Source organism: Raphanus sativus, chromosome 9, assembly GCF_000801105.2.
Source record: "Raphanus sativus cultivar WK10039 chromosome 9, ASM80110v3, whole genome shotgun sequence".
NCBI lineage: Eukaryota > Viridiplantae > Streptophyta > Magnoliopsida > Brassicales > Brassicaceae > Raphanus > Raphanus sativus.
The window spans coordinates 10042223-10063074 of NC_079519.1; the positions used below are offsets into that span (position 1 = coordinate 10042223).

The 20852-nt window shown below is 36.5% G+C and overlaps 3 protein-coding genes across 5 annotated transcripts; all 3 read right to left on the reverse strand.

Moving 5' to 3' along the window:
- Window positions 1-4018: 4018 nt before the first annotated feature.
- LOC108835836 (importin subunit beta-1) lies at window positions 4019-9351 on the reverse strand. The gene is made up of 4 exons (XM_056994728.1): window positions 9186-9351; window positions 7733-7809; window positions 4889-7311; window positions 4019-4794 (listed from the first exon to the last, which is right to left on the reverse strand). Exons 1-4 carry the CDS (start codon window positions 9349-9351, stop codon window positions 4596-4598), a joined length of 2865 nt encoding a protein of 954 aa, XP_056850708.1. The 3' UTR covers window positions 4019-4595.
- A 205-nt stretch (window positions 9352-9556) lies between these two features.
- On the reverse strand, window positions 9557-12960 carry LOC108828572 (probable plastid-lipid-associated protein 14, chloroplastic). 2 transcript variants are annotated; one of them, XM_018602306.2, is made up of 14 exons: window positions 12795-12960; window positions 12397-12699; window positions 12273-12316; window positions 12104-12182; window positions 11893-12012; window positions 11635-11820; window positions 11452-11538; window positions 11258-11364; window positions 11083-11170; window positions 10924-11004; window positions 10745-10821; window positions 10534-10669; window positions 10388-10450; window positions 9557-10316 (listed from the first exon to the last, which is right to left on the reverse strand). In XM_018602306.2, the coding sequence occupies exons 2-14, from the start codon at window positions 12697-12699 to the stop codon at window positions 9675-9677; spliced, it is 2013 nt and encodes a 670-aa protein (XP_018457808.1). In that variant the 5' UTR covers window positions 12795-12960; the 3' UTR covers window positions 9557-9674. The 2 variants fall into 2 exon arrangements, with proteins under 2 accessions (XP_018457808.1, XP_018457807.1); XM_018602305.2 differs by having other exon boundaries at window positions 12397-12703; window positions 12795-12959.
- Window positions 12961-13150: 190 nt separating this feature from the next.
- LOC108828390 (histone-lysine N-methyltransferase ATX5) lies at window positions 13151-19289 on the reverse strand. 2 transcript variants are annotated; one of them, XM_018602066.2, is made up of 24 exons: window positions 19037-19289; window positions 18169-18960; window positions 18037-18092; window positions 17750-17963; window positions 17534-17662; window positions 17389-17457; window positions 17220-17288; window positions 17041-17132; window positions 16849-16944; window positions 16611-16746; window positions 16414-16516; window positions 16223-16322; window positions 15938-16062; window positions 15516-15661; window positions 15293-15397; window positions 15122-15186; window positions 14816-15029; window positions 14637-14723; window positions 14487-14546; window positions 14311-14400; window positions 14122-14208; window positions 13959-14033; window positions 13765-13865; window positions 13151-13676 (listed from the first exon to the last, which is right to left on the reverse strand). In XM_018602066.2, the coding sequence occupies exons 2-24, from the start codon at window positions 18931-18933 to the stop codon at window positions 13586-13588; spliced, it is 3075 nt and encodes a 1024-aa protein (XP_018457568.2). In that variant the 5' UTR covers window positions 18934-18960; window positions 19037-19289; the 3' UTR covers window positions 13151-13585. The 2 variants fall into 2 exon arrangements, with proteins under 2 accessions (XP_018457568.2, XP_018457567.2); XM_018602065.2 differs by having other exon boundaries at window positions 18169-19289.
- Between the last annotated feature and the right edge of the window lie 1563 nt (window positions 19290-20852).

Consider the following 20852-nt stretch of genomic DNA (forward strand, 5'->3'; position numbering starts at 1 on the left):
TTCCCATAGTTACTCTAGTTAACCTAACGATTCAGTATACTGCGTGGACACAAAATGACCTTTAAACGAACGCATATCCAAAAATATTAATTGAGTATGATTGTATGAACAAAATCGTCGCGGACCACATTATAAATTGAGTATAAATGTTTTTCTCGCGTATAAATAATTTTTGGGTGTGCTGGACAGGAGTTTTAGACAATAGAAATGACGCACTTATAATTACGACGAATATTTTTCAACCTCATTTTTATCCGCAGAATGGCTTCTCCTATTCATCTTAGGGATGTTTAGCTATTATTTTCTGTGTTTTTTAGTTTTATTACTTTTTTGTAATGGAAGATAGTGTATGGTCTATTTGATTAAAAGCTAGATGAGTGTGTCATCACAATGGAATTACAGTTAGAAACAGACTTTGACATCTCCTATATATTATTTTAGAAGCACTAAAAAAAAATAACTTTCACTTTATGTGTTATTTACACAATGCCATTTCCTAGGTTGCATGTTCATATTTACTCTCACAACCATCTTGAAAAAACCCTTACATTACTAGAAAAATTACATGTATATACCATTAATAAATCAGTCCAAAGTTTAGTATTATTAAGAGTATACATATAATCAATCCCTTGCTCATTATTTCAATCAATCATGATCGTAATTTTTTTTTCCATATATAACATACCGATATAGTTTCCATAGTTAACATTTTCGTACAATATATAGTTAAGACCAAATTTTATTAAATATTCATTGAACTGCGGTTTTCATTCGGTAATAAAGAAAATAAAATCACAAATATAAGTTGATGAAATTTTATAGGTAAATGAACTATTAGTTACCCGTTCTCACATGGCAACACTTTATATGGTATTTTAGTAATACAAAATTTCTTTATAATGAATAAAAGGTTCTGAAAAATGATTTTAAATAAATAAAAAAAGAAAAGAAAAGGTTTAATAAATTTTTTTAAAAGTATTAATGAATATAAAGTGTTGTGTCCTCTTTACTTTAGCGTTTTTTATGTATGATTGAAAATACATTATAAACATTATTATGTATACCGTGAATGAATTACGTTTCCATATTCATTAGCATCCATAATTATCGTTTTAATTTTATTTCCATAATGAACATTCCGATAAATTTTACATACTTAACATTTCAATTGCGTTATTCATTTTGTTAATGAATAACCCGTTTTGATAACAACCATTCCATATCTCATTATCAAATTCTGATACAATGAATAATGATCATAACTCATATATATTTGTTAACAATGTCTATAAAACTAATATGGACCAAATAATTAAGTAAAATGTCTTTTCAAATCAGCCTAATTAAGTTCATGTGTTTTGGTTAGGCCAATATATTGTATAAACATATGTCTAAACATATATATATATAATATTAACATTAGTTGGGTTTTTGGCCAAGATAATATTGTATATATATTTGTCTAAACATATATATATATACTTAAGTTTTACGTTAGTTGGCTTATAAGTTATAACTGATTGTACAATACTTTCAAAAAGAAGTCTATAAATTTCATGCAATCACTTAAATTAAGCACATTGACTTTTTAATTAAGAAATCAACATAACTGTTGATACTGCAAAATAATATTGGATGAAGTGAAAATATCATTAAATAATATCTTATATTTTATTTCCTTTCATATAATACTTTCCAAAATCATATATTAACTAATTTTGTCTCCATAAATATTCGATCAGGTTAATTATATAGTCAAATATAATAGTCAATGTTTTCTAAATTTTTCCCCCTGCATATAATACTTCCAAAATAATAAATTATATAAACTAAACTTTATGAATCTTTGGGGTTGTATTTTCGCGAATATTCATTTGACACAAAAATTTATGAATTTTTGGGGTTGACACTAAACTTTATCCCTATGTGACTATATATATCATACTAAACTAATGTCCTTTTTTAATTTTTCTTAATAGCATTCTGAGCACACTATGTTTATATATATATTTATATATATTTTTCTTAATAGCATTATGAAGACACTATGTTTATATAATAGCACTCTGAAGACACTATGTTTATATATATATATATATATATATATATATATATATATATATATATATATATATATATATATATATATAATGAACATTTCGATAAATTTTGGAATTAATGGTTTGAATTTATTGTTACAGAAAATATACATATGTTAATAAAATCATATGATAATAAATATTTATATTGAAATATACTATATATCTTTGTCAATTTCATTGAAATTTAATTATATACCATACAAAATAATATAATAATTATTTTGATTTATTTACCATAAAAATATTGTAAATAAACAAGAAGTATTGTTTGATTTATGTGATTACTCTAGTCCCATATATATATATTAATTGAAAAACAATTGATTACTCTAGCATGTGTGATTTATTAATTAATATTTTTTAAAAAAATTAAAAGAGATCGATACATTGAATATATATTTTAGAAGCTATTAAATCATCTAGCGAGAATATGGAACGAGAATATGGATTGCAGAAAAATACTTATTTCCTAATCCTAATCCATGTTTCTTCGTCATAACACCGATACACCGATTGAGAGTAATTTGAACTTTAAAGTGTTGATTTTGATAATCTGAAATGGCAACGTTTTTATTTCAGCACACTGGTTTCCTTAAACGAGCGTAGAACATTTTTTAATGTTTAACCAAATGGGCTACATACATAGTAGAATGTGTTTTGGTTTAAAAATTGTCGCATACCCAAAATCAATGCAAAACCATCATCAGATTAAAATTTTGTTACAATAAAAATCTAGGATTTGGCAAAAAATCTGAATCCAAAATACTGAACCAAATGCAATCCGAAGAACTAGTACTTAACTTTAACTAAAATTGGTTAGATTAAAATTTTGGTATCTGGAGAATCGAACCAAAAAATTTCGGATATCGTGTATATTCGAAGCAGATTTATATACTTAAATATATTATTTATTTTTAAATTTAATAACTAGAAGAATATACAGAATATATAAGATGTTTTTAAGTTGTCCAAAATTTTTAGAAATATATAAAATTAGTTAAAAATACATATTTTAAAATAGCTAAACAAGACATCAAAAGTATTTAAAATATCTATTGATTTCCTATTCAAAAATTTAAGCTAAACCAATTTTATGTTAATATTATGTATTTGGCATACATTATTGAAATTTATATGTTATATATTATTTTTATTTTTATATTTTGAAACATTTAAAGTATGTATGAACTTTAATATTTTTTAAATGATTTTAATGGTTTATCCGAACCAAATCCAAACCAAATTGGCAAAGATTTCAACCGAACATAACAAAACCGAAGTAAATGATATCTGAATGTCCATCTCTAATCAAATGTAAAAATGGTTATTGATAATAAAATATGTGTTATTTATAATATTTAAATACAACATTTTTGAGAAAACTCATACCGCGCAAGGCGCGGTTTATCATCTAGTTAGTTATTATTTTTATATAATATCCACTAAAATGTTCGAATAATGTCAGAAAATGTTTAGGACTACGTAAGAAGTGCCGAGCAAACTCGCTAGAAGATTCTGCCAATAATACTAATGCTATTGATATAACTTGCCATAAAATGTACAGTTTTTAACCCATAAACTAAACTTCAGTGGTTACTCATGTATAGGTTCCCTATTATTTACAAAGATACGCCTGAAATGAGAGTAAGATTGTGACGTTCTTCGTCTTAACTTGGCTCTTTGGACACAGAGTAAGACAGGGCGTTCCCTGTTAACATGTGACCTTTCCCTCATAGTTCGAGCCAACCAAATAATAAGGAACTTAAATGAGTAATAACAATTCCTTTGTAATAAAATAGATGGGACCTCTTTCCCTAAAAACATGACACCATATAATGTACCTGTAAACATAAGCTTTCAGCCAACAGCGCTAACTAATTGCAAACTTCCTAAAACTGCACCAAAGAGGAAAATAGACCTGACAACTTTTTTTATATAAAAATAAAAATGTGAATATGCTTTTATAACCAAACATACAAAACCCCAAAAGACAAGTGACAAAACGATGATGCAAAGAATGCAGCAACTAAACAAAGTAAAAAAAAAATTCAAGGGATTGTGTCATCTGATAATGCCCCCTTCACTTAGATAAAAACCAGAGACCTTCCCCTCAAGGGGGTTGAAGAAAAAGAAACATGTGACAAGAAAACAAATGTAGTAGAGTATTATGATAGTTCGATGAACCTTTTGTCCCCAAAACCACCCGAAAAACGACTCCTCCTACTCTCACCTCCGGCCAAAGTCTCGCCGGCGTCTCTTTCCAGTTTCATTATCTACCCCCCAAAACATATCATCCCCCCCCCCCCCCCCCCCATCCATGACTCAATGCTGACCCCAGTAATGCTGATGATGCAAATGAAACTGATGATGATGTGACTCTCGGCTGTTGCAGCTCTACCCTTCCCAGACTCAAACCCACCCAGAGATGCATGCAGACTTTACTGTAAAACAAAAAAAAACAAAACGAAAGGCACAAAGAAAAAGAGCCCTTCAAACAGAAATGGCACGGGTGATGGCATGCTTTGCCCATTCAGCTGCTTCTTTGATTGTGTGATCATCAGATGACAAACACTCGTTTAAGAACTCTTTGCTCGACACTGACTGTTGTATCAAACCTCCCACATGACTCCCTAGTGTATCCGCTAAATCCCCCAACACCCCAATCGCTGTCTTCATCACCACCTCGTCCCTGTCACACAAACATTTTTATCCACAAAATTTAACAACCTTTTTATTATATTTTCACAAAACTGATTGGGTTTGAAAGAACAAAGAAAACTTACATGTCTTTCTCCATATATATACTGTCCAGAAACTGGAGGATATGGGGTGCGTAAGGAATTAGGAGCTGCGTTTTCGGAGAGTTCTTGAACCCTTGGAATATGCCTGAATAGGCTTCGAGTATTCCATTTCTCAATGAGTTTGTGTACTCTGTCATTTCATCATCAGCTCCAGACGCGTGAGCTGATAGTTCTGCTGCGCTCTGAAGCATCGGCATTGAATAGTTGATGTACTTCTCGAAGTTTTCCCCAATAGCCAGTGCTATGTCGCCAAAACAGGAGAAAATCGGCGGTTTTACTGATCGGTGCAACTGGTTGCTCGACAAATCCTTCAGAAGCTGCGTCATAATCCCATCGCAGTAAGGTAAAATCTTGTCCTCCAATGCTCTACAGATATCCCCAATAACGCCCACAGTAACAGCACACACTTGGTATTCTTCAAAGTTTTGAAGACCCATTTCCAAATACTTGTAAAACTCAGGCATGTACTTGGCGAAATCAGGACCTGCTGCATAAGCAAGAGCGCCAATGGCAAGCATGGCTTCTTCGTGTGCAGTTGCACTTCTACAACCAAAAACCCTCAGGAAAAGTCCCATCATTTGATCTGCATGCTGCATGAAAACATATTTGGTCGGTTCAGATCCTAATTTCTGTATAATGACTTGCAAGCATCCACATAAAAGTCCCTGAAGCTCGTTTTGTTTCTCCCTCTCGTCTGAAGAAAGCTTATCCCCTTCCAAAGTATTGTGGAGCTCGAGCATTATCACAGGTACTAATTGCAGAACCATGGTTGATGTTTCATCAGTTGAACACCTGACAACTTCGTTCAATGCCTCGTACGCTGCAGTTCGCAAGCGTGATTCAGTTGCATCCTCTCTGTGTGCAACAGCTAGAAGGGACTGAATAATCTCCTGGAAGAAGGGTGTTAGTGGAGAGTTGGGACCAATATCCTCATAGCCTTGAGCAAGAAAATATAGAGCTCCACAAGCCTTTTCCGCAACATTAGGTGCATCTTTCATTGACTGGATCAATACTGTGACAATTTGCTGACAGTTTGCCTGCGTAATTATGGGTGTCTCGATTGTTGAACCATGCAGGAACTCAAATATCCGACCAAGAGTCCATGCGGTTGTGTCTTTCACATGGTTGCTTGGGTCCTTTGTTAGAGCATTGAGCATAAATGTTAATGCTGCGTTAACAATTGTCATCAGCTTATCTGGTGAAGGGCCCTCCAAAATGGAACCAAAAGCATATGTTGCAGCTTCCCGCTCTCTCCAATCAGGCTTTGATATTTTCTCTTCGATGAACGGCATAACATGAGGTACAATGTCATCTCCAACTGCCCTAGCAACCAAACCGAGGCACGTCCCACCAGCCATTGCAATATTCCAAGCCCCTTCATCCAAATCCTGATCTTCCTCTTGCTTAAGTAGAGTTTCCAACAGTAGGGGTACAAGCGCAGGGAGGGCCTGCTTAGTGAAATAGAAACATGGAACATCAGAATCTCCAGTGAACTCGCCACCATACTCTTCTAAGATGTCAATCTCCTCATCACATATAGAGCTCCAGAATTCAATAGCTTGTAGAGCAACAGACTCGTCATCTTCTCTTACAGCCTTAGCTGTGATGTTGAATATATCTTGCATATAATGCGCCAACTTCTCATAGTATGTGGAAGCGATGGATACCAAACACTCAAAAGCAGCCTGTCTAATTTTCACCTCAGGGGAAAGAGTAGCTTCACACACGACTCTCATGATATAATCACGCTCCATGTCGTTGTTGAAATTGGCTTGGGCGAAACCCAGAGCCATGTATAAAGCGCGGGTTGCTGCAAGTCTAACATCATTATTTCCTTCAGCAGCATTCATACCCTGAACAACAGCTGTGAGTATCTTGTTAACATGCTCCTGTTCCACAACATCAGGTGACACTTCTTCACAGAGGTATCCAAGAGTCTCCAAAGTGGCTTGCTTGACATGAGCTGGTAACTGGTGAATGTTGGAGAGAAGAGATCCGACGAGCTCAGGCCACTGGTTCTGCGGCAACTCAATACCAGCAACCTTAGCAATGACCTGGGATGCAGTCGAACGAACATCAGGCACAGGGGACGAAAGTGTCTTCAACAAGAAAGCTCTGATCTGCGTCTTTGTCGCCATGTCAAGAGACAGCCATCGCTGGACAAGCTCATACTTCCGGTGCTGTTCCTTAGCATCGAGAGCATTTTTAAGGACTAAACCGGCAAGTTTCCTGCTATCAACTGGCTTCTCATCATTGGCAAGCTCTCCAGCAAGCGAGAGCAAAAAACCAGCAAGGTTTTGACTCTGAAAAAGTTTGAGATTTTCTTCAGCGTGCTTACGAACGGTTCCATCAATCGACTGAGCATTTAAGAGCAACTGCGTAACCTCCATTGCCACAAGTTTTGTCTGCAAACATTCAACAGATATGATTTAGCAAAAGAAAAAAAATCCTCGAATGAGAGAGCAGAAACATAATAAACATACATCTAATCTACTATGGCAATAGCCAAACACAAAACAAAAAACAAAACTATCTGTAAACCCTAAGACGTAGTGAATCAGTATCGACGGCTCCTAATATTGAAAAGGATAACACCATGGATCAAGAAAAGACGCACAAGTTGATTCAAGAAACCACCAGATCCGAAAGACGCAATCGAATTCAAATTCAAAATTCAGTAGACTAAGGAGAACGATCGAATCAAACAAGTTTACTAGAAACGAGTTCAAATCGTAAAGATCTGGATAAATCGATACAGTAAGGTTGGGTGAAATCGATGATTTATAGATCGAAGAACGCGATAGGGAACGGGAGGATGGATCTAACTGAAGCAGGTTTGATAGATGGAAGCGAAGAAGCTTTACCTAGAATCTCGACGGCGGCGGCGATCGGAGACTGAAACCCTAGAGAGAGAGAGAGAGAAAACAGTTTCCAGCGAAAAAGGGAAGAGAGAGAAAGAGAGGTGGTAAAGGAAGCAAGTATCGGATAGCTTTCATATAAGGGGCGATTATTCTGCACTTCGCGTCTTGCGTGCTCCTTATCTGACCCTACCTAAGTACTCTCTGATCCAACCGTCCATTTTGTTTTAGATTTATCTCTTACAGAAAGATGCGAGAAGAAGCTGATTATTTTTTTTCTTCTCTTTTTGCCCTTCGGAAGCAGGTGAACAAAAAATACATTATTAAGGACGATTATATTAATTTAATAAGTGGTAATTATTTTTGCAGTATGATTGCAAGAGCTGAAAAACATAAAGGGGGGCCACAAGCCAGATAGATAATTATATTAAACTTTTTCAAGTTTGCTGTCATACAAGAAAAAGGCTTTATTGGGGTTATTTATGTTGATCTCTGCCTGGTTCTGTATAGTAACCAATCAAACCAGTTACTATTTAGTATGTTCTGTATGCAATGCATATTAGGGCTGGGCATCATTACTCGTTACTCGCCTTAAACTCGTTACTCGACCCGTATTTGCCTTGAAAATCCAAGTACTCGGTGCTGTCAAGGCAAGTAACAAATCGACAATTTTCATTACTTGCAAGGCCAAGTCAAGTATCAAGTATCATTATTATTTTTAGTACTTGACTCGTTCGCCCCGTTACTTGCTCCATTACTTGTTATTTGTTACATGATCTATTAATTATTTCTTTGTATTTGTCTTTTTTTTACTTGCATTTAGGATTGAACATAAATACTCATTAGTCTTCTTATACTTGTTACTTATTTATTATTCATCTTGAGTTTAAAATATTCGTTACCATCTAGTCAAATATTACATAATAATAAGTAGTAAAAAATTTAGTTATATGACTTGTTATTACTTGTTACTTATTTAGAGAATACATTTTTTATTTATCTTCTCTATAATATAAACAAATATTTCGTTTAAAATAATTCATATGTTATTTTAAATAGAATTGACAAAACATACTTTCATACCTATTAAATATATATTTCTAATAGAGTATTGTTTAGTATAGTTTTTAAATATTCCGAAAAACTCATAAATAGTTCATAAATACTCATAAATAGTTTATAAGTACTCGTAAATAGTTTACAAGTATTCGTAAATAGTAAGTAATAGAGTAAGGCAAGTAACTTGCAAGTAATTCATTTTTGATCAAGTACTCGAAATAACAAGTACTCATTTCTAACAAGTCAAGTACAAGTCGAAAATTTTATTATTCGTATAAGGCAAGTCAGGTATAGCTAGAGGAAGCAAAAGACTCTTGTTCAAGTGGAAGCATTACAAGATTTTAGTCTAATTAAAATCCAACTTGTCTCGCATCCAGGACCACCTACTTTGCATTCACAAAGCTGAAGAGGCGAGTTCTCCTCTTTGTCTTTAATGCTTGTGTCAGCCTTTTGTTGTACTAGAAACTCGGATAGAGCTCCTCTTTTGCACACAACAGCATAGCGTGTATAGAGAAGTCTGGCCTTCATTGTCCCACACCAAACCAAATGTTGTCCGCTAAAAGAACACACATAATCTGGACAGATTTGGTATTTGGTTTAGAGGTTTTTAATCTACTTTAGCAATTTAACATCGGCGGCAGTCTTATCAATTAAAGCTTTAGCAACATCCATGTGGGCACGGTCTGTAGCCCAATGCAGCTAGGTCTGAACATACAATAAGTTCACCACTATAGAATGCAAGTCTCATCATGTACAAAACATGCACAGAGATTACAAAGGTTTTATCCCAAAAAGAATCTTCACTGTTTATATATACACACATAAGAACCGAGACAAGTGGTTACATAGACTTATTGTCCAAAGCTAGACCTTGTAAACAACAACGCCGAACCATTCACACACCTAAGTACAAGCAACCTACTGTCTATATACGTACCACACACAAGCTTAGACAAATCAAACATCTCCTGCGGAATCTGCTTTCTAACTTCCCCAATCACGTTCCCAGGCGACTCTATACGATCAGCCATGCTCATGGTTACTTCGATCTCTCCAGAGACGAGTTTGGCTACAGGAAGACTCGAGGGAAACTCCTTGAAGGGCACCACTTTTTTCCATTTCTTGGTTCCTAGTTTCTCGACTAGGCCTTCCTCAGCGTTTGGTTCTCCCATAGAGAACTTACCAATGTTCTTTTTCTCTTCTTTGAGGTAAAGTCTTTTTCCGGCTACTAGTCTGAACTGAGAGAGCGTTTGTAGTTTACCTTTGGCTCCGGTTTTGTCGTGTGGCCAGTCTTTGCTGGTTATGGCGGTGAAGCCTATATCAGAGGTGAAGGAAAGTGAAGTGTTGTTGTTTGCAGCCTCTGAAGCTCGGCTTATTGTTAAATGAACATTGCCTATTAGTGCACGTGTAGAGGGCTGACGCAGAGTTAGACCAATGTGCTTTCCCGTTGAGTATAACAGACGCCATCTTCCAGGTAACAGCTCCAACCAACACTGTGTTTAACCGAGAGATTTATTCAAAACCATGTCTCTCACTAAATTTCCCAAAAATTAATAAAGCATACATTTGGTTTTGGACATGGGTTCAGCATCTCCATTAGTTCAATGAAGTGGGCAAGTCTTTGGCGCTGCATAACGATTTTGTTATTCCAATATGGTCTTTAAGAGTGAGTAACGGTTCAAACTTTAGAAACATCTTATATACATATACCTGAGGCATCCGATAAATGTATTCTTCTGAAATCCTTACAGCGGTTGATCCAAGACCCCATCTGATGATATCCATTGAAGGAGCAACACGCCATCTTGGTCCACATAAGAAGGGATGTTTAAGAGCATCCAAGCAGCTGCACCAAACCCCAAACAGACTTTGTTGATGAACCATATTTACGGCCTCGGCAACGTTACTGTTAGAATGTTACCTTATTCGTTGAGAAGGTCTGGTGGCAATCAATGAAGATAAAAGGTGCCAACCTGCTCCCCAGTTTCTATCAAGTATCTGAGAGCAAACAAGAAGGTAATGATGATAAACAACTCTTTAATCTCGCAGAAGAGTGAAATAACTGGGGCAATTATGCTTAAGAGGTGCAAGATAACTTACTTGAACTCCAGTATTTCCAGATTCAGAGTTTATATTGAGCGTCGTTACAAAGAACTCCCGTAGAGAAGAAGGATCATTCCCCTAGAATATTACATTTTTTGAAGAATGTTTTAAACATTATTTTTTTTATAAAACATGAACTCATCTATGGATGATTACCTTTGCCAGGAAAGACTTTAGTTTCGCAAAGATTAATGGATCCATCAGTTCTTGGAGTACCATTTTTGCCATCATGAAACCAACACATCTTTGACCATGAAAAAAAATATACAATTAGTCTGAGTGATTTAAACAAAAGGAATGATGATGATTCCAAAAAAAAAAAAAAAAAGACCTCATGTCAAATGCTATCATCATTTGTCGTCGGTCCATGGTACTGTAAGCGTTGCTACTGCTGGTACCATCCCCATAAAAGTCAGCAGCATTCCCCAGAATCCCTACCTATAGTTGCAAAAGACTCCGAAATTAAATGACAAAACTGAAACGTTACATAGCTAAAGCGACAAGTTGAAAAATATATATACTAACTTTGATATGTCTATCCACAGGGCTAATGTGCACATTTTCCAATCTCAGTTCTGTGTGAGCAAGACCATGGCTGTGCAAGTAATTGACCTTCAAGATAAGCAACACATGTTAACCAAATCATGATGATGATGATGAAAAGAAAAACTATTCTGCTTGTTATGAAGGACAAAAAACAAAACATACTCCAATTAGAAGATCTCTCATTAATATACGGATTAGTCTCAACTTCCTTGAAACTGCAGGTCCTCCAGTTGTATCATCCCCTACTCTTCTAAAGGATTCTTCTTCATCTAGCGCAAGGGTAGCTTCTAAGGTTGGAAGCCAATCAGATTGTTGAAGCCAGTGCCTTATCGAGAAACTCCCATGGCACTGCAAGAAGAGATGATGATTAATTAAACGGTGGAAACATATGAAGCATCTATATAAATGGAGACAGCCTACCCCGTGAACGAGGGTGAATGAGTAAGGATCATCATCGCTCAAGCTATTAGAGATGTAACCGTGAACTTGCATAGAGTAAGAATGGTACAGAAGTCTACGACGAACTAGCTTTTTCAATACCTGCAAAGTATAGTAGTAATACAAGAAAGAGAGTGCTAAGCTGACAAGAAGCTACAAAAGTGATTGTGATTTTAAAAAGGAAACAACGAACTTCAATGGCTCTTCTTCCTCTTCTTTGAGCATGAGTGGTGTTTAATTTACGAAGGACAACTCCTTGGTTAAACAAAGGGCTGTGAAATATGAAGCACCACACACAGATGAAGAAGTCCCCTGAAAATCATTTTATCTTGAAACCTTGTTATTTGAAGTAAGAAACTGACCTGTCTGGAACTTGAACTACAGCTTCAAACACAAGCTCATCGGCCTGTAAGGAAGTAAAAACACAATTAGAAGTAAAAATATAAAGAACAACGACAACCAAACTGGTAATGGTTGTGTATATACCCGACCGCCATGACCGATGCTAACACGATCAAGAATCTTGAAATCATTCCACTTGAACTGCATCACGTGTGCTGATGATTCATCCTCCACGGAAACCGAGGAGCTACTACTATTCCGAACATCCTCCTCCATCTCCACATTAGACGATGAGCAACGGAGTCTCACAGGTTTAGCACGATACGAAGAGCTCGTTGGATGACATAAACTTCGATTTCGTTTCAGAGCAATGCTCGAGCTTCTAGCATATTGCAAAAGTTCCAAACTTCGCAGATTTGGAGTCGATGAAACACCACATAGAGCCATCTGACTACATAAAAATCAATGAAATGTTCAGAATTTTTTTAAATTTAGCTAGTAATTCCAATCATTACACAGTTAATCGTATTGAAACATCTTACCTGTAAGAGGAACCGACCAGAGAGAGAGAGATTGGTCTGAAGACGACACGCACCTTCTTCACATTCGAAAAACGGATTAAATTTCAGAGATTTTTATAAAATTAAGGAAAAAAAGGAAAGTGGTATAAAAGGACAGAAGCTCGTGAGAGTTGCGTGATGAAGTACGCCTGAGGCATCGCGCCTCGAGGTCGACCCGCGTCTACGTCTGCCCCAATTGATTTTCTCAACAAAAATATCTACCTTCATTGGGCCTGAATCAAAAGTAATGGGCCTTTCCAAGACAACCTTTACTGGGTGGGTTATCTTTTTACTTGCAATTCAATTCAATTTTATTTCATCATTTCGTGCATAAAACATTAAGATAAAAAGGTGCTTTCAAGTCTGTTTTTGTTGCTTTTTGATATTTGAGTAATTGAAAGTTGTTCAAAACAAAGAAAAACAGACCAATTGGAAAAAAAAAGAAAAGGTATTGAAGAGTTAGCTATACAGAAATGGGAATTTTAAGGAATGACTAAAAGCTACAACCTCTCTAGTCTTTCATTCTACCTACAAAAACAAAATAACTTTGGAGCTTCTATAGATAACTGAAGAAGTGCCTTATTGGTGGGATATCGGAAAAAAGAGGTGTGTCTCTCTGTAAAGGTTCTATTTTCATCAGCTTCAAGCTCCCCTGAGTTTTGTCCTATTCAAGCGTGGAGTGCAACATGTTCTTGTGTTAGTAGTAGTCAGCTTCTTGGCTTCTTGACTTCTTCTTTAAGTGTGTAAAGAGCCAAGCTCCAGCAACGTTTTCTCTAATTCATGAATTTCCTGCAGTTGGCAGATTTGCATAGACATGGCACCTTGAATTCATCCGGCTCATCTGGATCAAACAAATAATCATACCTGCCAAAAACACAAACCACCCAACCATGTCATATTTAGTGAATGAATCAAAATGGGTGTGATAAGAGAGTGATGTATATATATATACGTTAACTCCTCTCCAGTAGGTACTGTGGCCTTGGCAATCAGTACAATCCGACTTTCGTCATCTCCTACGCTCATTATCCTTGCATAGCAATTTGGCATACACTGCAATCACACCAACACAACACACCAATTAGTGTTTTTGAGACTCAAAGACTCTCTCTGTTCAATGAATTTTTCATGATGGATTTGCTTTACCGAATGATTTATTAGTCGAGCTATATTCCCCTTTTCCGTAGCATCCACCACTACTTCCTCACTGATCTTAAACAGCTGCAGCAAATCCAAAAAAAAAAAACATAACGTTTCAGAAACCCATGTTAAAGACTGTGTAGCAAGAGAAATATCAGTTTCAACTTACATAGCAATCCTTCCCTTCCCTACGATATCTTGCTTCCCTTAAGTCTGCAATGATTCCTCTCACTTGTTCACCGCGGTATTCAAGAACCTGAAAAGAAGATACATTCCAACATTTAACACAACAGAGGCAAGGAAAGAGATTTCTTTAATGGGAAGAGGTAACTGTTATGTTCAGATGGCTCCTGCCTACCATTTCTCCTTCTTGAATATTTCTTCTAGCGAAAAGACCCCATCCATGTATCCCAGATCGACCAAAGCACACCCTATCCATTTCAGTCCTCTGTCACAACGACATGAAACTCGTGACTAGATGCTTATACAACAAAGATACGTGTATGTACGTAATCTCTTTCAAAGTTATGTTACCTGTAAATGGTGAAGCCGTTCCCTGAAAGAGGAAAATGATTTGGGTTCTTCTGCTACATGCTACACAATCATATTTTTAACCAAAAAGATTCAGTCTCAAGGCATGTATTTTGCTTTATTAGCAGCACTACCGAAAAACAAAATTGTTACCCTGAATGCATTCAGAGTTTGGATCGCTGCTGAAGGATGATGACGTGGTCCTCCTGTGTGGTGAGGAATACCTTCTTCTTCACCCCTCTATTAAATCACCAGCACCCGCACACAATTGATCAGGATACTGAATATAGCTATCTATAAAGAGTTCTCAAAGATCCAACAAAGAGTTTTACCTTCTTGCTGTTAACCTTTCTTTTAAAGACTCGACAGCGAGCACAAGAAAATGGATCAACTGGTGCAGCCTCCTCTGGAGGGGGCTCTTCAATTTCTTCTCTGTTTGCTAAAATAAGCCTCGAACCTGTACTCTTCTTGTTTTGAGCAAGATTTTTGGCAGAGAAGACACCTGATGGCGTTTGTATTATTAGCACAGTATCTGGATTCGGCTCCCTACACCCCAACAAAGAAAAAACAAGTTTAAACAACACAGAAACACAAAAACTTATAAATCCGAAATCAGATTGCAAAGACCATTTCTTTACCTGTGAAAAGCACAATACGACACCATCTTTGTTATCTGTCGACCATTTTTCACCAAGCAGTGCAACTACATTCAAAATTGTGCATTTATTATTACCAACCAAACTTATAGTATCTTAGAGAATTAACATGATCAAACGCATGAGTCATATAGAAAGTAAAGAACTTGTTACCTCCATTCTATAGCCAGCTCGGGAAGCACACATGGCATGATAGTAAGTAGAGCACTTGCAACACTGAGTGCATGAGCCATGTATTTGCTTGCATATCACACAAATCTGGAATTTTATAAACGAAAAGGAGAACAGTTTCTTGCTTTTTAGTTTTGCACATAGGATAGGAACAAGTTACCATGGGAGCCAAACAAATAAATAATAATAGTGATAAGTTGCATACCTTCACAAAATTACTAGATGGAATACTCAGAATCCCCAACGCTGGTTCCATTTTTTCATCACTCGCAAAACATACTTCAGGCTGAAACCAAGCACATGTCACGTGAACCCACAGTGTCTCCACATCAGTTGGCTTCAGTGCCCCTCCTATTGATCAGTACACAAAATTTTTTTTGGCAAAAAGTTAGTTGCAGGTAACAATGCTAAAAATTCTCTTTTAAGTGATATGCATATAGGTTCCACCAGGAAAATCAGTTACTAAGAAGGTGAAGAACACCTTGTAAGGGTTCCACTAATTGTAACAGTAATGCTCTTTAAGTAATATGCATAGATGCAACCATCAATTACTACAGTGAAGAACACCTTTTATGGTTCCAGAAGTTGTAACGGTAAAAATAAGAAACGCAAAATGGAATGACATGCCTTTTACAGGACAGAGGCAACACTCTCGTTTGATCTCAGGTGTCTCGCAGGCTTTGCAGACCCATGATGTGAAGTCGCGAACGTTTCTCGTTCCATAGCATTCTTGATGCACAGCAATCTGACATCTGAGGAAAGAGACAGAAGACATCATTTTCGATGGTATTAGAGTATGTTATCAATTCCATCTAATATTACAAGAAAACAACTATCACATCATGCTTTTCACCAATAATATATGATTTTTTTCTGAAAAACTTAGAGCAACTATGCATTTTAGAACAGCACCTGTTGCAGATAATGATCTTGTTGTAGTCCCAATCTTCAACCCATCTGCAAACTGCACACCGCTCGGTTGTCCACTTCACATTGACCGGCTCATATTTCTCTGCCAATAATGAAATAACAAGCCAACATAAACAATGCATAACGACAGCAGTAACCTTTTTTCTGGTTATGAGATCCGAATTTCTTTATACCTCTAAGAAAGGAAAGCAGCCGCTGCTTTTTCTGCTTTATAGAAGGTCGTTTAGGAGGTTTTGCCGCAGTAGCATTTGCGTGGAACTCTGCTAATTTCATCATCTGCAGAGTGAAGGAATATGGCACTCCAACATTTATGTCACTGATAGGAGAAGTACAAAAGAAAGAGAGGAAAAATAAGAAAATTTGCACAAACCCATTCTTCTAGAGGCAGCTTGGAGCTTTTAACTTTAACACTTGTCTTCCAATTTTTTGCTTTTGAACCAGTGTGCCTTTCCCATTCACTAAGTGCTTTCCTTTCAGGTCCACAAGATCCACACTTACATACGACTCTGTAAATAAACCCAAATGGAGTAAGTAAGAACACTACCTTAATCATTCAACATAGATACCTAAAGTTCTGAAGAAATAGAGATCAGCCGGTGTCAACTTACAAATGAAGGCTTGGAAAATATATGCCTTCAACTCCGGTGCATACAACAATGACCTTGTCAGGAAGCACCATTGGGGAAGAACTGTTTTTGCCAGGTCTACACCAGAAAACTCTCTAACTTTAGAATTTGGTATTCACAAAACTCAATTGTTGTAAGAATTAAAAAAAAAAAGTTGGAAGCAAATAGACCTACTTGGATTTTGAGTCTTGTTTCTCTGAATCTGATAGATCAAAGTTAAATTTCGTTCTGCATGTTGGACAATAGTAATCTGTTTCCCCCAAGTCCTTCAGGGTTATTCAAATAAAAAACTGATCTCAGCACAAGTAACAGGGAACATGATAAACTTGACAAAGAGCAACATGGACATGTACCTTAAAATGCTTATGTGATATCTGATCACACACTGCATGAATCCAGACTTTACAACCATCACAACGCACCTGATTCACCGTTATGTAATCAAACAGTAAGATTGCAAGAAAACATTAGCTGATTCTACACTACAAATACATAACATGATTTTTATGTCTTTTTTTTTACCCAGCGCTGACTATCAGAATGATTCCATGTCTTTGTGCATATACCACAAACCTGTTTTGGTTTTGTCAACTGCAACAAACAATTAGGTTTGAGTTCACTGAACTGAAACTGGAATAAGAAGGAGCATAGCTGAAACCTTACGTACCCTTGAACAAGGTTTACACAACAACTTATCTCCGGGAAGCAGAGCTTTCATTTTCTTTGCCATCTTAAAAGAGAGGACCAATCCACATCCTACACAGGCTCTTGGATTTTTATATTTCTTCAACATGTCCTGCAAACAAACAAATAAACTCAGTTTCTATAACCATCAAGAAGGAATAAACTCGAAAAAGGAACCCCAAGAAAAAGAGAAACTTGCCTGGCTTGGAGCAACGTGATCAAGATACTGGCTCGAGCCTGCAGCTTCTTGAATCCACCCGTATACAGAATCATCAAATGGCTGGTTACCAGCGGCCATGTGAATGTCCTGCATCAACTTCTCAGTGAATCCTTGGTCTGCCAAGAGAGCTTCTTCAAGTGCCATCTGAAAATCACCAGGGTTGCATCCACGCAGCTCGGACTGCTCTTGAAACCTAAGTAAGAAGCAACTATTTACCACAATATCCACATACAAACAAATAACATATATTTGTAGCGATGACACACCTGTCTACATAATCCACAAATGGGAAGATCATGCCCCTTCTAACCCATGCATAGTCCTGTTACACATATACTCAAGTTAAACAAACAGCTTCTAGAAAATCAAACAAAGAAGAAGACAAATATGCACAATACCCTTTCATTCTCAGTCCCAGAGTGACCAAAGAACATGACACAAGCAGCATCAGGTATACAAGACCGCAAAACAAGCTCAGGCGCTTGCGTCATCGGATCAATGATAATAGCAGGCCAAAACGGTTCGTTCCTCCCAGATTTACCCCAAACCAAATCACCAGCATAAAAATCCTCAGGCCCATAAACACCCTCTTTCTTAGGACGTCCCTCCGCCGAGCTGCTCATATGCTGCTTCCTCATCTCAAAGCCGTTATTATTACTAAACCTCACCATCTCTTCATCCTCATCATCTCTAGTATACTTATGGTTCCTAGGAGTGAACTTAGCTTTGACTTTCTCCTTAACCTCAACCTCAACCTCCTCCTCTCGCTCCTCTTCGCCACTGTCTTTCCTCCAATTCTCGAGAACGGAGTCATTAAACCGAGAAGGAAGCACCTGAACTCTCCCCCTCGACGTCCTCACAAGCGGTGGCCTTGACGTCCTTCCACGGCCAGGATCAGAAACTATCCTCTTAGACTCCTCCTCCTCCTCAACCTCAACGGGAGGAGAAGAAGAGCAAGACACTACTTCCTTGCACCACAAAGCTGCAGAGAACCCATTCTTGTTGAGTATCCCCGGAACTATCCCGGCGGATATCTCACCGAGAAGACTGAGAGGGTAATAGCAGCAACTACTACTACTCACCTTCCTCTTCTTTCTCGGAGCTCCTCCTTCGTCTTCCTCATTGCTACGTGGCATTCTTTTCAATTTCCGTTTGATAATCATTGTTTCCCCCAAACCTTTCACCAAACCCTAATCTCAGACTCAAAGTTCTCAGCTTTTTTTTTAATACACGTATTTGATTGATTGATACAACAGAGAGACGCACCTTCTCGAGATTGACCCCACTATCGCAGATCGTATCCAATTGCAGAAGGAATTGTTTTTTTTTTTGTTCGGTCACGAACAGAGGGGCGAGAGAGATCTGTTCTCGAACAAAAAAATATCTTTCTCTCTCTAGAAACTGTAAGAACCCAGAAGAATGCTTTCGATTCTTTTTTTCTTTAATTGAATTTGGATAAGGAAATTATACGGAATGCTGAATCGAAAGACGAGAGCTTTTGTTTTTTTTTTGGCTCGGTGAGGAACTTTGAGAGAGAGAGAGAGAGAGAGAGAGAGAGAGAGAGAGCGTGACAGAGTTGTTAAGAGAGAGAAGACGACGACGACGAAGGAAGGGAAGAGAAGAAAATTAAGGAAAAAAAGGATAAAAATATATATTAGAAGAGATTGGTGGTTTCGACTTGAGACGTGTGCACATTACCGGAGAATGATGTAATTAAGCTAACTTGCGCGCTTATGCCTTCCTTCCCTTCCCTCCTTCCTTGCCTCGTTTTCTTTGTCTTCTGGTTTATTAGAGTTTTTAGACTGATTCTCTCTTTCATGTTTTTTTCTTTCTTTCAAATCAAACCTGTGTTTCTTTTGTTTTGATGCTTTTTTTTATTAGAACCTATAACAATCTCCAAGAACTATGGAACTGGAACTGGAACTGGAACTGAAACTGGAAGTTACATGGTACGATATTTAACTATTCCGTACCTACGAGCTCTTGTTCTGTTTTGTTTTGTTTTTGCCATAAGACTCATTACCTTTTTATTTCTTTTTTAAGTAAACTCCTCGTTTTCTTTTAGATTTTTTTTTATTTTGAAAAGAAGTCAAAACTTTTTTTTTTGTTGGTATACTTTTCCTCGAACTCGTTACTCAACTTTGTTTTCTTTTTACAGGTTTATTTTGTTGTTTTTTTTTTTTGGGTTTCAAACCAGTTGGTCGAGAGAATCCAATTAGATGTATGATTCAAATCGGCGGGACTTGTAATTGTTCCGTTGCCCGATCGTTCTGGGAATTTCAGTATTATTATTAATAAAGCATTAATTGGCTGATTTTGAGTGGAAAAAAACAATGGGATTGTGTATCTAAATACAGAGTAAAAACTAGTAGTACGAGCAGTTTGAAAACGCCAAAAGAATTATTTATTTTTGATATTTGATCATGTGTTCTGTTTGTTCATTGCAATTGGTGTATACTGCATGTATAGTATACGCTCCATTTAAAACACAGTAACACCAAAGGGAGTTAGTTATCGAGCAGGAAACATGTGAAATTGGTAAAGAAAACAAGAGGAGAAACCAATGAGTGAGTGGTTGAAATCACTTTGGGAATCCGTCCCTATTGTCTTGTTCATTCTCTCTAAACTCAAATCGAATTCTAATTTGCAGCAAAATTAAAAGAACTAGAATAAGATATTTAGAGAAATTCTCTTATATAATTGTTTTTAGTTTGTTTGCACAAAATAGCACTTAAGCAGAAGAAATGACCAATTTTTTTATTAAAAGATAAAATATACATTTAAATCATTTGAGTTAACTAATCTAAAATTTACTTAAAGTTTAGAATCAAGGAAGATTTCTGGGGATAGAGTTTCAAATTAAAAAATATATATTAAAATTTTCAAAATAAAAATAAACTATTTTGATTATTTTGTTTTTTGAAAGCTATTTTTGTGACAAAAACTTTAAAATAATTATTCGATACTCTAAAATCTTATCTTAAAATCAAATTTAAGAACAATCTGAGTATCTGACTGACTGGTGTTCCTTAATGATAAAAAACTAACAGAATGAAAATGCAAGATAAATTAGGTGAGATAA

What these genes read in the sequence shown, in the direction of transcription:
- LOC108835836 (XM_056994728.1), bottom strand. Translation starts at nt 9,351, where the DNA reads ATGAAGGCCAGACTTCTCTATACACGCTATGCTGTTGTGTGCAAAAGA. An exon ending in TGGTCCTGGATGCGAGACAA is followed by an intron (nt 7,810 to 9,185) that starts GTTGGATTTTAA and finishes CTCTCTCTCTAG; the next exon opens with GGTTTCAGTCTCCGATCGCC. An exon ending in ATATATATGGAGAAAGACAT is followed by an intron (nt 4,795 to 4,888) that starts GTAAGTTTTCTT and finishes TTTGTGTGACAG; the next exon opens with GGACGAGGTGGTGATGAAGA.
- LOC108828572 (XM_018602306.2), bottom strand. Translation starts at nt 12,699, where the DNA reads ATGGCTCTATGTGGTGTTTCATCGACTCCAAATCTGCGAAGTTTGGAA. An exon ending in ATGATAGCATTTGACATGAG is followed by an intron (nt 11,171 to 11,257) that starts GTCTTTTTTTTT and finishes TCATGGTCAAAG; the next exon opens with ATGTGTTGGTTTCATGATGG. An exon ending in TAAAGTCTTTCCTGGCAAAG is followed by an intron (nt 11,005 to 11,082) that starts GTAATCATCCAT and finishes GTAATATTCTAG; the next exon opens with GGGAATGATCCTTCTTCTCT.
- LOC108828390 (XM_018602066.2), bottom strand. Translation starts at nt 18,933, where the DNA reads ATGATTATCAAACGGAAATTGAAAAGAATGCCACGTAGCAATGAGGAA. An exon ending in AACGGCTTCACCATTTACAG is followed by an intron (nt 14,401 to 14,486) that starts GTAACATAACTT and finishes TCGTTGTGACAG; the next exon opens with AGGACTGAAATGGATAGGGT. An exon ending in ATATTCAAGAAGGAGAAATG is followed by an intron (nt 14,209 to 14,310) that starts GTAGGCAGGAGC and finishes TCTTCTTTTCAG; the next exon opens with GTTCTTGAATACCGCGGTGA.